Source organism: Papaver somniferum, chromosome 8, assembly GCF_003573695.1.
Source record: "Papaver somniferum cultivar HN1 chromosome 8, ASM357369v1, whole genome shotgun sequence".
NCBI classification, from domain to species: Eukaryota; Viridiplantae; Streptophyta; class Magnoliopsida; order Ranunculales; family Papaveraceae; genus Papaver; species Papaver somniferum.
The window spans coordinates 2,336,747-2,352,745 of NC_039365.1; the positions used below are offsets into that span (position 1 = coordinate 2,336,747).

The 15,999-nt window shown below is 37.6% G+C and overlaps 2 protein-coding genes across 2 annotated transcripts; both read left to right on the forward strand.

Moving 5' to 3' along the window:
- The first annotated feature begins 6,297 nt into the window (after window positions 1–6,297).
- Window positions 6,298–9,444, forward strand: LOC113304224 (UPF0496 protein 4-like). Its single transcript, XM_026553283.1, has 3 exons — window positions 6,298–6,406; window positions 6,505–6,629; window positions 8,099–9,444. The coding sequence occupies exon 3, from the start codon at window positions 8,109–8,111 to the stop codon at window positions 9,165–9,167; it is 1,059 nt and encodes a 352-aa protein (XP_026409068.1). The 5' UTR covers window positions 6,298–6,406; window positions 6,505–6,629; window positions 8,099–8,108; the 3' UTR covers window positions 9,168–9,444.
- A 1,068-nt stretch (window positions 9,445–10,512) lies between these two features.
- On the forward strand, window positions 10,513–13,063 carry LOC113304223 (mitogen-activated protein kinase 4-like). Its single transcript, XM_026553281.1, has 6 exons — window positions 10,513–10,861; window positions 11,084–11,213; window positions 11,432–11,569; window positions 11,814–12,146; window positions 12,231–12,414; window positions 12,516–13,063. The coding sequence occupies exons 1-6, from the start codon at window positions 10,689–10,691 to the stop codon at window positions 12,686–12,688; spliced, it is 1,131 nt and encodes a 376-aa protein (XP_026409066.1). The 5' UTR covers window positions 10,513–10,688; the 3' UTR covers window positions 12,689–13,063.
- Window positions 13,064–15,999: the final 2,936 nt, after the last annotated feature.

The window sequence follows — 15,999 nt, forward strand, 5'->3', positions numbered from 1 at the left end:
GACCAGGGAGGTTAATAATTTTAAGGTTAGACTGTAAGATCTCATAGCTCTTGTGGCTGGACTAATGTGAACTATCATTCGTTGCTCATACAGTTGAACCACAACTTCTTTTGCTCAAACGATTTCATAAGAGAGGCTTATAACTCATATGATTAGACTATAATCTCTTACCCTCAGTCATTACTCTTACAACTAAACCACTACACCCTTCGCTCATACGATTGGACCAAGGAGGCTTATATCACATATGTTTGACTATAATCTTTTACTCTCAATAGAGGCTCATATGATGGGACTACGATGCTCATTTTGCGCTTAAGGTTGGACAAGTAAAAAAACATGTCTGAACCTCTCTATAAGACCGGTCATACTTCTTTTCGACAGACGACCACTAAAAGGTCATACTTGACCTCACCCTAGCATGTGCTCTCCTCATGACAACCATTGTTATAACAAGGTTCCTTGAGCTCTCCACAAGACTTAAGCTTGCCTCCACACTCAAACATGAGTATTCCTCCATCAGGTTATTGCAATAACTTTGGAGGATACTTTCACGTGATACAACACTTCACATAAAAAACCTGATTTCGTAATAAATCGGGGGATAAATTTAGGATTTTGGTCTGTCGGTCTACGACATGTGTGAATATCAGCACAATCACGCAGGGAGATTATAGTCAGTCACAAAGGATCATATGTGGAGGATAGACTCAACCCTTGATTTACGCTCGGTTATTCTTGGGATTAAGGAAGAGGTTCTTATCTTACTCCTCATCCTTATATTATTGATTAAATTACGGTTTTACATACTATAAATAGAACAACTCCTGGACATCTAAACATAACAAAAAAAAAATCAAAACAATAGTTCTCCACAACTCTCTCCTTTTGAAGCTTCTTTGTCTGTAACTCTCTGCAAATAAGAACTCTAGTCTCACCTCTCTCATCTGCCTTCCCAAGACCAACCCGACCTCTCCATTCTGTGAATTAAACATCCCTTGAAAGATCATCTTCTTAGTTTAAGAGATGATTGTTCGTAATTAACCTTTCACACTCATACCATACCATCTTTTAGCCCTCCACATTCTTCATCATATGCAACGGGAAAATCTAGACTAGAGCACAAAATGAATTACGAGATCTTCGCAAATATGGGCCATATGGTCTTTTTATTGTCGTGAAGTTTGTTTTGGGTCTTGGTAGTAGATTTTAGTTCACTATATATATTTTGTACTGCAATATATGACATCTATAGGTGTAGATCTTAACCATGCGATAAACTTTAAAATATAATTTTTTCCTCTTAATTAAACGAAATAAGTTTTTAATTATTAAACAAATTTGAGTCATAGGGCCAACAATGCATGCTACATGGTAAGTTTCAGACCCGCTTTACAATGCATACGTATAGAGAAACCAATAGAGCTATTGAGCTGCTGAGGAGATTGTTAAAGTACCACTCGTTTTGAAAATATATGATTAAAGTATCCCGTTTTTAAAAACTTTTCTAAAATACTTTTTGTGACGGACCGGAAAATTATGCCTTTGGTGCGTCGCCCCGCAAGACGTAACTTCCCCAATACGCCATGATGAAGCTACGATCCGGGCCGTAAAGCTACGCAAATGCACGTTCATTTTCCCTTGCAAGCATGCTCGAGGAGCATGATGCAGCTGTTTTAGCTTCCACATGGTTCCAACTTACCCTTGTTCTGTGAAGGGGTCAAAGCCATAGAGGCTATGGCCGATGCCTCTTGCATGCATCACTGGATTCCGAGTGCTGTCCAGGCATAAGGCATGCTTGGACTTGCACATAGGAAATTGGCGGCCTAATTTCATCTCCCTTAGGCTTATGCAAGCTCCGCTAACTTGCATATCGATCTAGCTTACTCTGAGGCCATGCCCAATACGCCATTGGTACATGCCTAAGTCAAACGGATTGATAGGAAGTATGAGCATCCAAGGAAAGGAATGCAACTAGCCTCATCAAGTATGGCCACAATCATCTTTTGCGTCGAGTTACCAAGCCAGATGATATGAGAGGACAAAGTGCCGCAATCATCTCTAAATTAAATGATATGAGCGACAACGTGCTGGACCGGCAATGTTGCAACTCATTGCGGCTGCCTACGTTTCCTTCCCTACTCTAAAGGGATCAAGCACAGACCATAGTTCATCCACGAAGTGACATAATCTTAAGCCAACTCGTTTGCATGGACGTGGCCAAACAATAATGGTAATGGCCTAGTCCGTATAGGTCGTTCTGTCAAAATGCATCCAAGTGTTGAATACTTGGTATGCGGCATGGCATAGTGATTCCCATGCTTAACACGTTCCATTAGTAAGGCTACACATCTATAAATGAGTCCTAAGCATCATTTATACTCTTTCGACTAAGTTATGAAGCTTATTTGGTACATGGTCTGCATATGTACCTCCAACAAACAACCCCTCCCTATATATGTTAACTTGATATTTTTACAAGTTGAATTGGGGGAGGAAAAATCATTCATCAACTCCCAGGCCGTGATGGATGCACCTTACCACCCTAGCCAACTACGATGTACGGCCGTGATGGCTGCACATTCAATTCGGGCTCACATGCCAGTTCTAATGTCCGGCCATGATGTCTGAACATTTGATGAGTCAGGTCATGTGAACGACCGTGATGGTTGTACTTCCATATTTGGCTCATAGGCCGCTCCAATGTCCAGCCGTGATGGTTGTACATCTCTAAGGCTATCTTACTTAGTGTATTGTCCGTATATGCACCTTCAACCAAGTACCCCTCCATATATATGTCTTAATGGAATTTCTATAAGTATGGAAAGGGGAGCACATTGACATGCTTGCTTCACTATTCATGGATGTTGCCATGGATTTCTGAATGACCGGCCAAGATGGTTGCTCACTGCCACTGCCAACCCGATGTCCAGCCATGTTGGTTGTCCACTATCAACGCATTGGCCCTAGGCCAATGTTCCTTTTCCTATGCAACAGAAGCTTTGGATGAACCTTCATCTCAGGCCATGGCACATCTTTTAGCATGCGCCATGCTAAAAACACAGGGTGTTACACTTTTTTTTTTAATCTTTTGTCCCCTTTAAATAATGGTTAACCTCTACTTAGGCGCTAGGTGATAGTTATCTCAATATGTCAACTCATTCTAAGTTCATTTTCTCTGAAAATTTAAAGAAAATTGTGGTGGGAGATGTTGGGGTGGGTTGGGTTCCTTACACCCTCTATGTTCCAATTTTTTCTTCTTCTTTTTGAGCCTTTAGAACAAACTCTTAGTCACAAAACCTTGTTATAAGACATCCTATGTACTTCAATTCGTGCTCAAAAGCGTAATTGTTTAAAGAGCTTCACCAAAGCGCTTGGACATCCTCAATTTGAACCTTTTCTTCACTAATTGGGCATTTGTGATCTCCATGCTCCAACTTGAAAGAGAGTATTAAGGAATTCGTATATATGTTGTTGTATATACGGTAGTTAAAACATATCATATATGTTAGGAAAGATATTAATTTAGTAAAATCTTCTCACCACATTTGTAAAGGCGTATTAGACTTATTTAGACACGGGGTATTCGGTCTTGTACTCGAGCTTTTGGGGAATATACAAAACCTTCATCTTCTTACCTTGCGGTTTTCAGGTGACAATCGATTAAATTAATCATGTCATGGCAAGGGTTATGACCGAGCTGGTTTACCCTCATGACTCTCTTGTAAGCCGGCCTTTACTTAATTTGCAAAGCCAACTTGTGTAATTCATAACGTTTCTCCTCATTTGTGGATTACAGCTCCCCACAGTCAACAATGCTATTCTAGTTTTTGTTTCTCTTTTCTTTCTCCAATATCTGTGCAACTAACAGCTGCTCCAAACAAACTTGAATTGTCTAATTACATGACTCACAAGTAAACATAACATTAGGCATAAAAATTCAACGGCGCTGCTACCAGAAATTGTCACCTTCTATGAGAAATTACCAATCCAGTAAATCTAGCTGTGAGGATTATTTAGCTCTATAATTCAGATTTACACAGTAGCATATGCATCCTCTTACATCAGTTAGTTCGGTTATTATTTCAAGATTGCTAATAGGGGTATTAAATTGTCTGGGAGTGTATTAATCCATTACCAATATATATTTTGTCTTATATGCATTTTGATATATCCCAGATAATTTGGTACCTTATTAACGGCCTTTCATTTCTTGTGCACTCGTCCCACATTGGTGGAAAGTAAATCTTATCTGTATATTGCACCTTTGCATGTCCTCCACATCCTAATATCGGGACTGGTGTTGACATTTTACGTTGATACACACGGTGGGCGGTGGTAGGAATGCACCGATCTTGTCAGTTGTCACCACCCCTAGTTTGAGTGTAGTCGGTTTGAGAAAACAGTTTTCTAAATTTCCATGTAACTTCTCACTGTAAAACACTCTAATAAACAATTCGGGAAACTTTTGTTTTCCCCACGGAAAGTATTTTCCTACGGCTACTAGCCTACGAGTAATAAAAAGAGCGTTACCAATTCAAACACGTGTACCTTATCATCCACTAACAACGACTCTTTTAGGGTTTTGTCGTTTAGCTTAAAGTCATAGTCCAATGAGACGTGTTTGGTTCTTATCTCCGATTTCTGACTATGCTATGGAAGGTTTTTCCTACACTTTTGATACATCAAGACTATTTGTCATGTGGCAATCCATCCACGCCTCTTGAGGCGTCTTGGTAGTAACTAGTGAGATCTATTTCGTTTTAAAGATTGTGCATAAAATCAATTTCTTAATAAGCAATTTTATCGGACCAAAGTATCGGAAAATCAGTCATTTGTCCAAATATTTTTAAACATGATTTAAATGGACGAGTAAAAATTAGTATGAGTGAAATTGACAAAAAAGAATGTGAAGAATGAAACTGGATTCATCCTGACTTAAACTTAAAAAAAGAGGGAGGATGAAATTGGATGCATCATGATATAAATAAAAAATAAGAAAAAACATTTGAAATTGGTAGGATGAAACTGTTTACATCCTGACTATTTTTATATTTTCGTCCATTTAAACAGTATCAAATTCACAAAATTGGTTAAAAAGACCAAAATCAACAATTTCTGGGTGAAAAAGACATCTAAATTAAATGGACAAAAATATATAAATAGCCGAGATGTAAATAGTTTCATCCTGCCAATTTTCAAATATTTTTTCTTATTTTTAATTTACACATAATGCATCCAGTTTCATCCTCGCTATTTTTTAAGTTTAAACCAGGATGAATCCAGTTTCATCCTTGCTATTTTTTTGTGTCCATTTCACGCATACTAATTTTTAATCGTCCATTAGAACCGTGTTTTAAAAATATTTGGACAAATGACTCATTTTCCGAATCAAATTTTACAGGTTCGTTTCACCCAGAAATTGTTGATTTCGGTCTTTTTAACCAATTTTGTGTAAAAGTATCTACTGTTAAGTGAGACACATTCAATCAATATGGTCAATTGTGGTGGAGATGGCGGAGATCTGACCGAAAATTCCGGTTTCGGAGCTTAAAATAACTAATGGTGGGTTTGGTTGCGGAATTCACGTGGGATTACAAATTATGGGATTCATGTAAATCCCTCGTATGTTTGGTAACTCAGTTGAGATTCTTAGGATTCATAAAATTTTCTTGTGTTAAAGTCCATATATTGTTTGGCATTGCCCTAAGAATCTTAAAATTGTATATATATGGGATTTTTAGTAAAAAAAAAGTGGGTCCATAAATCCCTTCATAAGCTTCCAAGCAAATCTTAGGGGGAGGGGTCGGACTCCATACGGAGGATTTGCTAAAAAACTAAATCCCGTCGGAAATGTTATTCCAGGGATTTGGGCAACCAAATATAGCTAAGAAAACGTAATTCCACCAAATCCCCCGAACCCATAAATCCTCTTTTAAAATGCTACATCCAAACCCACCATAAATGTTTGATTTTGCCGAGATGAAATTTTAACGGAATCTATCAAAAATTCTTGTTGAATCTCAGTTAACTCGTGCTAGAAATCCCGATTGAAGTTTTTGAAATTTGTATGAATTTTGCGTTTTCTACTACGTTGGATGAAGATTATTTCTTTTTACAATAATTAGTAGTATTTCGGTATATTCATAGCCTCACCTTCTGCTCTCGTAAAAACTCCTTCACTTGAATCATCCTGTCCGTCAGATTTGTTGACTTAATAGTTTCAAAGAATGAGATGAAACGCGTTCAACATCGAGATATGATAGGCTAGTGGTGCACCAAATAAAAAATAAACAAGTGGGGAAAAGCGATTCAACGCTCCTATGAAGCTTCATTTAGGGTTTCCAATTACGTTCACGCGTTCTCTGCAACTGAAATATCTTCTCCTTTGTTAGTACCGATTCAGGTACATACCATACCTGTCCTTTCCTTTATTACTCCATATATACTACTCTTTTCCTTAGAATTTCCTTTTTACTGACTATATAAATTTTTTTTGATTAGCTTTGAATAACAAATTGATACAAGTCTTGAAGAAAAAAACAAGAGCGAATTGATTTTCTGGGTTCGTGAAGATCGGAGGAGAAAATTGATTGAATTTGTTTGGCCGTCTGTTCGATTAATAATATGTAAGATTTTATTTTTTTTCATTCGATTTGAGCTCAATCTTCAGTTTGACTTGTTCTTAGTAGATCTAGTTGGTTTGATTAAGGTTTTGAGATGTAATTTGGGTGAATTTGTTTGAATTTCACATGTTTTAGTTTATTGTATGATTGTAATTGGTGATGATTATATATACAAGTTCTGTTTGATTTGGTCATGTTGTTCAGTTTTTAGTTCAGATCCATGATTTATTTGTTGTATTCAACAGTTTTGCTTGTGAAATTGAGATAATAGTAATGGTATGAGTTGAAATCGAATGAGCAGTTTAGAGTTTTCTTGTGAAATTGAGATATTAATTGTAGGTGCTTCAAATTGAATGAGTTTAGTTTGGATTTTGGTTGAGATTTAACATGTTTGATGTGATTGAAATCATATACAAAAGGTTTATTCTTTGTTTATCTTGTTATGTTGAGCTTCTAGATCATACTTAGGCTACCAGATTTAGGAGTTAGGAAGGAATATGATGTAATTGATTCTGAGGTAGGTTTGAAACTAATCATAATTTTGATTAGCTTTGTTTGATTTGATCATGCTTTAGTTCAGATCCATGATTTATTTGATGTATATAACAGATAAGGTATGAGCTTGAAATTGAACGAGTTGTTTGGATTTTGCTTGTGAAATTGAGATATTAATGGTATGTGCCTGAAATCGAATGAGTTGTTTGGATTTTGGTTGAGATTTAACATGTTTGATGTGATAAAAATCATATTCGAATTGTTTTTTCAGCTTTTATTTTGTGGATTTCTTTGTTTATCTTGTTAAGATGAGCTTCTAGATCATCCTTAGTTTACCAGATTTAGGAGTTAGAAAGGAATATGATGTAATTGATTTTGAGGTAGGTTTGATGCTTGATCTATTTAGAGTTCTGGATTTATTCTGTGGTTTTTATCCAACTTTGAACATGAGCTTGAAGAATAGAGGTTGATTTTGAGGTAGGTTTGATGCTTGATCTATTTAGAGTTCTGGATTTATCCTTTGGTTTTTATCCAACTTTGAACATGAGCTTGATTATCTTAATAGCTATTACTGAAGAATAGAGGATGATCAACTTTGAAAAGTTTAAAGTTTAGGTTTGTATGAATGATGATTTCTGAAACATAAAAGGGAAGAATGGAAGCTCAGATTGGCCTTAGATTTATACCCTGTGAAGCTGTTTATTGAGAATATATTCATATGTGTTTAGATGTTCAATAGATTGCTTGTCTGATTGTGTAATTGGATCTCTGTTGAGTGAGTTCTCTTAAAATTGATTACAACACCATATCTAATTGCTTTAGAAGTTGTACTGTTTACTTCGTGTTGATCGCTGTATTTGTCTACAGAGTATACTCTCTTCCTGTATTGTTGCATATATGTTGTGAGAAGTTGGTAACTATGCTAGTATGCTATGCTATATATCTTTCACTGAAAATCTGTTTTGCTCTATTTGCAGATATATAGAGATGAGTCTTCCACATGATGGGCACAGGCCTTCCTTCTTCCCTTTCGGAAACCCCTTCCGCATGATTTTTCCCAAGGATACATACCTCTCACCAAGAATCCTTGAGCTGTTAAATTCTTTTGAAGAAACCTTGGCCAAAAGGCTAAGAAAGCTCCATGTCAAGGACAAAAGCGAAGTCCTTAGTTTGGCATGGATGAGATCAGCAATGGAGTCACTATGTGAAACACATACAGATATCAAATCCCTTATCACTGAACTGAAGTTCCCCGTATCTGATTGGGAAGACAAGTGGATGGATGTTTACCTAGACAGCAGTGTAAGTGTGTTGGATATTTGCATTGCTTTTAGCTCTGAGATTTCTCGACTTAACCAGAGCCAACTCTTACTTCAATGCGTTCGCCACGTATTGGATGTTTCAAGTGATTTTCCTTCTTCAGAAAAGCTTTTGAGGAGTCATAATTCCCTCGATGATTGGATGCTGCAGATAACTTCAAAGAATCAGAAAATTGAGAATTGTTCCCTGATCTTGAATAAGCTCACTGGTTCTCTTTATTTGGGTAAGGCTAAGACTTCTGCCAAAGGGAAAGTGCTCATGCGAGCAATGTATGGGGTTATGGTCCAGACAATATTTGTCTGTGGCGTCTTCTCAGCTGGTTTCTCCGGCTCTGAGAAGGCATTGGTTGACTTACAAGTTTCTGACAAGTTTTTGTGGGCAGAAGCTTTTAACGGGTTGCAGCTAGATGTAAATGGAGAGGTTAGGGATCTATTTCGTCATGGAAGTAAAACAGTGTTGAAGGATTTAGAGGCAGTCGACTCATGTGTCAAGAACTTACATCCCTTGACTAGTACTGGTGCAGATCAACCTGATGCCGAGAAGTTGAAGCACTCTGTCTTGGATTTGGGAAGCAGTTCCGAAAAATTTTCTGCAGGACTTGACATTCTTTCGAAAGAAGTTGAAAACTTTTTCCAGATTGTTTTATCTGGTCGTGATGCATTGCTATGTAATTTGAGAGTCAGCGATGTGCAGTCGAAGAAACAAAAAAAAGGGCAGTACAGGTAGTGGCTAGTGAGATGTTGATCTAGTGAAAAGACACATAGCTTTGTATACAGATACAAAAATATATGTCTTTTGCGGCTTAACTGATGGAAGATGAAGATCTTGCATTTGGGTATTGTGTGCACTCAGTCTGTTCTTGTTTGTCGCCTCTTAATATTGTAAGTCCGAGTGGTTAATGTATAAATAGATGTGTTCTTAAATGTATGGGGTTTGTAAAACTTAATTTATTGGAATGTTTGAACCAATTTGAATCTTTTTCCCTTTCTTTGTTTCTTAACTTTATGATGCTTCTATGTCTGAATCTCTGTTCTATTTTTCTGAATAACAAGGCAGGCGATTTATTGGAGAGGAGGATTATAGATTTCTCCTCAGAACTGTTTCTGGGGGATTTCCTCTGATCATGTTGTGCATGTGTGGATTAAGCTTTATTTTACAGAAGAGTTGTGTTGTGCTCCCATCCATCTGTGCAGCCTTTACTGATCGTGATCGGCCTTGAGTAGGTTCTCAAGGTGATTGCTGACTTTTCTCTCTTGGATGGTACCGTGTTCTGTAAAACTGTTTTATATCTTGGCAGGTTGCAATGCGTTTCTGGAGAGTATTTCTCACCTCCATTCAATTTGGTTACCTTCCCATCTCAGCAGGTCCCTTTGTTCAAGATGGACGATGTTCAGGATGAAAGTACAGGAAATTTTCAACTGCGATACCAACGTTGCCAAAGGTGGTAGCATAATGACATCTGAAGACCTATATCTACCTTGAAGAGTGTTCGTTCAAAGGTTTTGATTCTCTTTCAGAAATCATCTAGTTCCTCACTTCCATAGAAAATATCAGGTCCTCGTGTTTCTACTTAGGATTTTTACAGTGCAGCTTCTCCCCGTGAAAGAAAGCTGCAAAGTCTTGTGTCTTCGTCTCCACCATTGCTCATAAGGTCTGGAAGACCTCCTTAACCTTTCTTATACGGCATAGGGACGGTCCTTTCCAATCCTTGTACAGTACAAATTGTACCTCAGGCAATTGTTACCCAGAAATCTCGAAAGTACACTAGCTATATAAACGTTGACACCAACTTATCTTTGGGCAGATTCACCGAATGCTAAAAAGATACCTCCAGTAACTCCGCCTTCCGCAAATCCGTGAACTTGTCATGTGAATCGTGTTCTCTGCCTTTCTTTATGAGATCATGACCCTTCCAAAATGCTGTTGCTAAATGCTGGTTTCTGAAGTAATACATGTTCAGTGTTTCACCATTAATGTAAACTGCCAGGTGGAATGTAGATTAATGGGAGAGTTTTAGATTGTGTGATCTTCAACAACCTTCCGTGAGTTTTTTAGATAAAGAGAGAAAAATAAAGATGAGAATCCCTTTTTGTTTCACGGATTTGTGAAGGCTTTTTTGGTGAAAAAAGAGAAAATCTAATATGCTAAATGCAGCAAGTCCCTTCATTACAAACCACTTGGGTTGTTCAGTTCTGAACTTCATAGTTTGAGTCTGGGTTTTCTTATTGGTATTTTCAGAGTTAAAAAATGTCAGGAAAATCTTGTTTTGGTTCAGGGGATTGTGATTTTAATATAAAAGGAGTTCTTAGTCATGGTGGTCGTTATGTTCAGTATAACGTTCATGGGAACTTATTTGAAATCCCAAATAAGTATGTTGGTCCTATCAAACCTGTTGGAAGAGGAGCTTATGGCATCGTCTGGTAAGAAAATTACGATTTCTCAGTCATTTTCTTTTTCGATTACTATAAGCTTTCCAACCTAAGATTCATCATTGCATAAAACTAACAGATAACTTGTCACTTCATTTCCAGCATATCTTTGTTCTTTTTTCCTATTTCCAGTTTGTGCTAGTATTTTATATACCGGTGTCAGCGGTTTGGTTCTTGTTCAATTTAAATGTTCTTTTCTTTCTTTTTGGGTAGTTCTGCTGTGAATTCAGACACACATGAAGAGGTTGCGATTAAGAAGATTGGCAATGCATTTGACAACATGATAGATGCCAAAAAGACACTAAGAGAAATCAAGCTTCTGTGCCACATGGATCACGAAAATGTAAGTTAAGTTGCTTTAAATTGTTTCATATCGCGAATGATCTTTGGGTGTACAACTGTAGTGATGAGAATGATTTCTTTGTGTTTCTCTCGCCATTTTCTTTAGATAAACACAATACGCAGTAGCTTTATATTGTTTTCTTAGATATATGTGAACTTGGATTTTGTTCTCCATAATGGAACGGCATGGCTTCTCATTTTCTTTATCCGAATGCGCAGGTTGTTGCAATTAAAGACATAATACGGCCTCCTAAGAGGGAGACCTTCAACGACGTGTACGTCGTTTACGAGTTGATGGAAACTGATCTTTATCATCTGATACACTCCAATCATCCATTGACCGATGACCATTGTCAGGTATGACTTTTACCTTGCTCAGGGCCTTCAGGACATCATCCTTACCACTTTTTAATATCAGAAACCTTAATCTATGTATTCACCGTTAAACAGTGCATTACAAGAAGTGGTTTTCACCAGAAAGCGGTGAAAGACATGAGCTCCTTAAACTAAAGAGTTGCTAACATTTCTCTCCCAATCATTTTGCAATCAGATATCATTTCCTTTATGAGGTGTCACAGATTTTGTTTTGGAATTTCTGCAGTACTTCCTGTATCAGTTGTTGAGAGGACTGAAATATGTACACTCGGCACATGTTTTGCATCGTGATCTTAAACCAAGTAATTTGCTCCTAAATGCAAGTTGTGAACTGAAGATTGGAGACTTTGGACTAGCAAGGACAACATCTGAAACGGATATGATGACGGAATATGTTGTCCCTCGCTGGTACCGTGCACCAGAGTTGCTCCTCAATTGTTCAGAGTACACTGCAGCAATTGATATTTGGTCAGCAGGTTGCATACTTGGTGAAATAATGACTCGGGAACCCCTCTTCCCGGGTAAAGATTATGTTCATCAGCTGAGACTCATCACTGAGGTATGATATCCTCAGCCTACCACTAAATATTTGTTGAACCTTGAACATAAAATTTGTATGACAAGGTGTGATTTACTTTTTAAGCTATTGGGATCGCCTGAAGTATCAAGTCTTGGATTTCTCCGAAGTGATAACGCTAGAAGATATGTTAAGCAATTCCCACAGTATCCAAAGCAACAGTTCTCATCAAGGTTTCCTAACAAGCCAGCAGCCGCTATTGATCTGCTTGAAAAGATGCTTGTCTTTGATCCAAACAAGCGGATTACAGGTATACATTGTTTCATAATTTACTTGTGTGCATGATTTATCTTCTAGATCGAGCATCATAACTCGAATGCACTGTAATCTTATTCCTTGTACTACCTGCAGCTGAAGAGGCACTGTGCCACCCATATTTGGCACCTCTTCACGCGGTCAATGACGAACCCATTTGTCCTAGTCCTTTCAGTTTTAATTTCGATCAACCATCGTTGACTGAAGAGATTATCAAGGAGCTCATTTGGAAAGAATCTGTCAAGTTCAATCCGGACACTTCCCATTAGAACTAACATAAGTTCGATTATATTTGTATTATCTTCAGTGTGTTAGAAAGATATTCAGTTATCAGTTCCCATAACATCTTGTATTATATATATCCTGCAAGATATGGATATTGGGTGCAAACTCGCTCCGGATATTGTTCAACTTTGCTGCAACTTTATAACTATGATCCAGAAAAGATCAATATAGCTACAGCCTTTGAAGTTTTATATTAGCTCAGGTTCTTATTACATGTTTCCATTAACCTGCAACCTAAGAGTAGAGGTTACTCTTTGCCTTACCGACTACATGTTGTCTCGTTAAGCAATAGAGACTGCATGATGAAGTTGTAAGACTCGAATAATTTTCTGAATTGTATGCATTTGAAGTAAAATGAATGAATCTCTACAGAATTGTTTTCATTTTATTTTTTTTTGGAAAGCCAATATATTAGAAGAAACTTGCCAGTAAAGTGTTCTGTGGCATGGAAATTTCCTAATTCTCCTCATCAGCAGGAGGGTTGAGCTTATATATGCGCCCTGTGTCAATACCAAGTCTAGTTGGTAAGGCACTAAGGCTGCAGCTAGACAAAGTGATATAAGGTACAAACTATAAGATCCAATGTCACATGAAGGTAAAAGGGTAGTGTTCAGCGCCCATGCAAAGCGGCCTACTACACTATACTCCTTGTGCAGCATTAGCGTACTTACTCAGATAACAGTTGCCCGAACAATATCCAGTCTGCTGCGCAAGCCACAAACCTAACTTAAACTTCTGAAACCCCAAGTTTAGTAGAGTGGAGCTCTCGATTCGTTTCCGCGCTGCACCAGGAGAAGCAGAGCTATGGAACAAAGACACGAATCAATCACTTCCAGTGCTTTCTTATTGATCTTAGTTTTATGATCTTGTTTTTCAACCTTCCAATTAAAATACCTACAATATAACCGTGCACTCAAGAGTAACGTCATCTTCAACATCGACATAATTAAGCAGAAGAGTTGGAGGCACCACCTAACAAAGGATGGTGTTAGACTATCCAGTTTTACGCGTTTCTGAAATTACCTAACGGAACTGTCACTATTTCTGGAGTCAAACACTCAGATCAATCAAGTGAGTCATCAAAACGGCACAGTATATATCACCGTTTCTTTTTGTGGAAAAGGGATTCTAGTCTCTAACATAATAATGAGACATTCAATGTTCACATTGGTAAGTTCATTGAATGAGAGGAAATAGAATCGGTGTGAGCCAGGACCGACCAGGAGGGTCCATCTGCATCAAAAATAACTGAATTTAACGACCAAGTGAGATACATCAAATCAAATTATATGAGGTTTTTGGCTCTGAAAAGGAAATGCAAACAGTAAACGGGAATAATAGAAAAAGTATTTATTTGGGTGAGAATGCAACATGAGTTGGAGATGACCAAATGCTCATCCAAAAGCATAGAGAAAAGATGGGTGGTGGTGGTGGGAAACGTGGCGACATTTGTTAAGAAGAATAAAATCCCACTTTCTCGTACGTGTCATCGTTATATGCTACCACCAATACCTTTTTTTTTCTTCCGTTTATATTAGGAGAAAATCCTAAATATTAGGAGAAAATCAATTTTATCTCCGACCCGTAAAATGTTATATCTTTTTTTTACTTATTTATAGATATATAATTGGTTAAAGTTATTTTTATTTTTGTTTTTAATGATTTTTATTAATAAAAATGTGATTAGGATGGGAAGATATCCTCTAAGTGAATGTCTAAAACTAGAGGTTCACCTAGAGGATGTCTAAATTTTTTTCTGCCACATCATTCTCACATCAATGGGTTGGAGAAGATTTTTTATGAAAACGATTGTATATCCTACGTGGATGCAGATATTTTCCTTTGCACACATTCCATTGGAGAAGCTCTAAACCATGTCTTACCAACATTATCAATGTGTAGTCTTTCACAACCGTGGTTTTAGCTCTTGGCTGATAATGTGGCTAATTCCTCTACGATTTAAAAAGAGAGTAAACCATAGTGTTTGGTCCAACACAATTTTTATTTATTTATAAAAGTTGGTTATTCCACAAATAGAATACGTCAAATGGATACGTACACGTTAGCATTAGATTGTGATATGCGGACACCACACACGCGAAGGAGGGGGTCAACCATTGGTTGTTTGCCCGTCTCTTTGTGATCGAAACTCTTTGCTAGTGTTGGAAACACGTCATCCCATTTCTCAAGTTTTAATACCCTTCATCTCTATCCTAATTACCAAATTAACCACTCGAATATGCACAGTGTTGCATTTTTTTTATAGAAAACGGAGAGAAGGGCTCAACGGAGCACTTCACCCCGAGTTATAACCATGATATCAGCCATGCCAGGACTGGCAACAGGATGATCCATCAAGAGGAGATCTCTAGCAATGCTAGTGTTGGAATTATCACAGTGATCCATTGTTTCATAAATGTTTGTAGGATGCTGTAGCATAATAAAAAGAGATAGGAGATTAGGACCTTTCCAGTTGAAGTTCTGGAAGGAAGTAGAATTTCTAGCTATCTTAGCTAAATTTGCAGTAGTTATATTCTGTTGAGAGGTTCTTTTAATTAACCTTCCCAAGACAAAATCAATTGGATCAATTCTTCTGTCAGTATTTTGAAGATGATCTCCTTGGAATCGTTCTTGCACTTGAGTTTGATAAAGAGATTGAATGGTTTGTAGAATTTCTTCTTCTTCTGCTGCATAGTCTATGTGTTGCTGGTGCAGCTCTTCTCGCCTATTCAGTGCTAATTGAGCTCCTCTACTTGCTCTGTCTGAGCTGCTGAGTCCTGTTGTGTAGTCTTTGATGTTTCTAGATCCCATGCATTGATCTGTAAAAGAAACAACCAAGAGAGCAAAATTAGTATAAGTAAGAGGATCACTATTATCTATTCCATTGTTCATGTGTTCAATATGAATGCTAATAGTGATGCCAAGATTTCCTCCAAGATTGTTGTTCAGACTGGTGGAGTTTGTGTTCTGGACATTTGGCTCTATGTGGTGGAAGTAACTATTTATGATATGCCCAGGATTGTGAAGAACCCTGTTGTAGGTACAAATATGTTGAGTGATCTTTATAGCCATTTTAGCAGCAGAAAGTTGAATGTTTCTGAAGATTTGATCACATCTATCTTTCCAGATGAACCAGCAGATGGTACCAAAGGTAGCATTCCAATTAGCTCTGGGATTTTTTGGAGAGAACCAACCATTGAACCACTCATGAAAGGATCTATAATTAGAGAAGAGTTGATGGTTCTCCCCAAATATGTGAGTCCATACACCAAAAGCCGCAGGACAAGATAGAAGA

Bases quoted from the DNA above. Each gene is read 5' to 3' on its own strand.
- LOC113304224 (XM_026553283.1), top strand. From the start codon at position 8,109: ATGAGTCTTCCACATGATGGGCACAGGCCTTCCTTCTTCCCTTTCGGA.
- LOC113304223 (XM_026553281.1), top strand. From the start codon at position 10,689: ATGTCAGGAAAATCTTGTTTTGGTTCAGGGGATTGTGATTTTAATATA. The intron at 10,862-11,083 runs GTAAGAAAATTA...CTTTTTGGGTAG, and splicing joins GGAGCTTATGGCATCGTCTG to TTCTGCTGTGAATTCAGACA. The intron at 11,570-11,813 runs GTATGACTTTTA...GAATTTCTGCAG, and splicing joins TGACCGATGACCATTGTCAG to TACTTCCTGTATCAGTTGTT.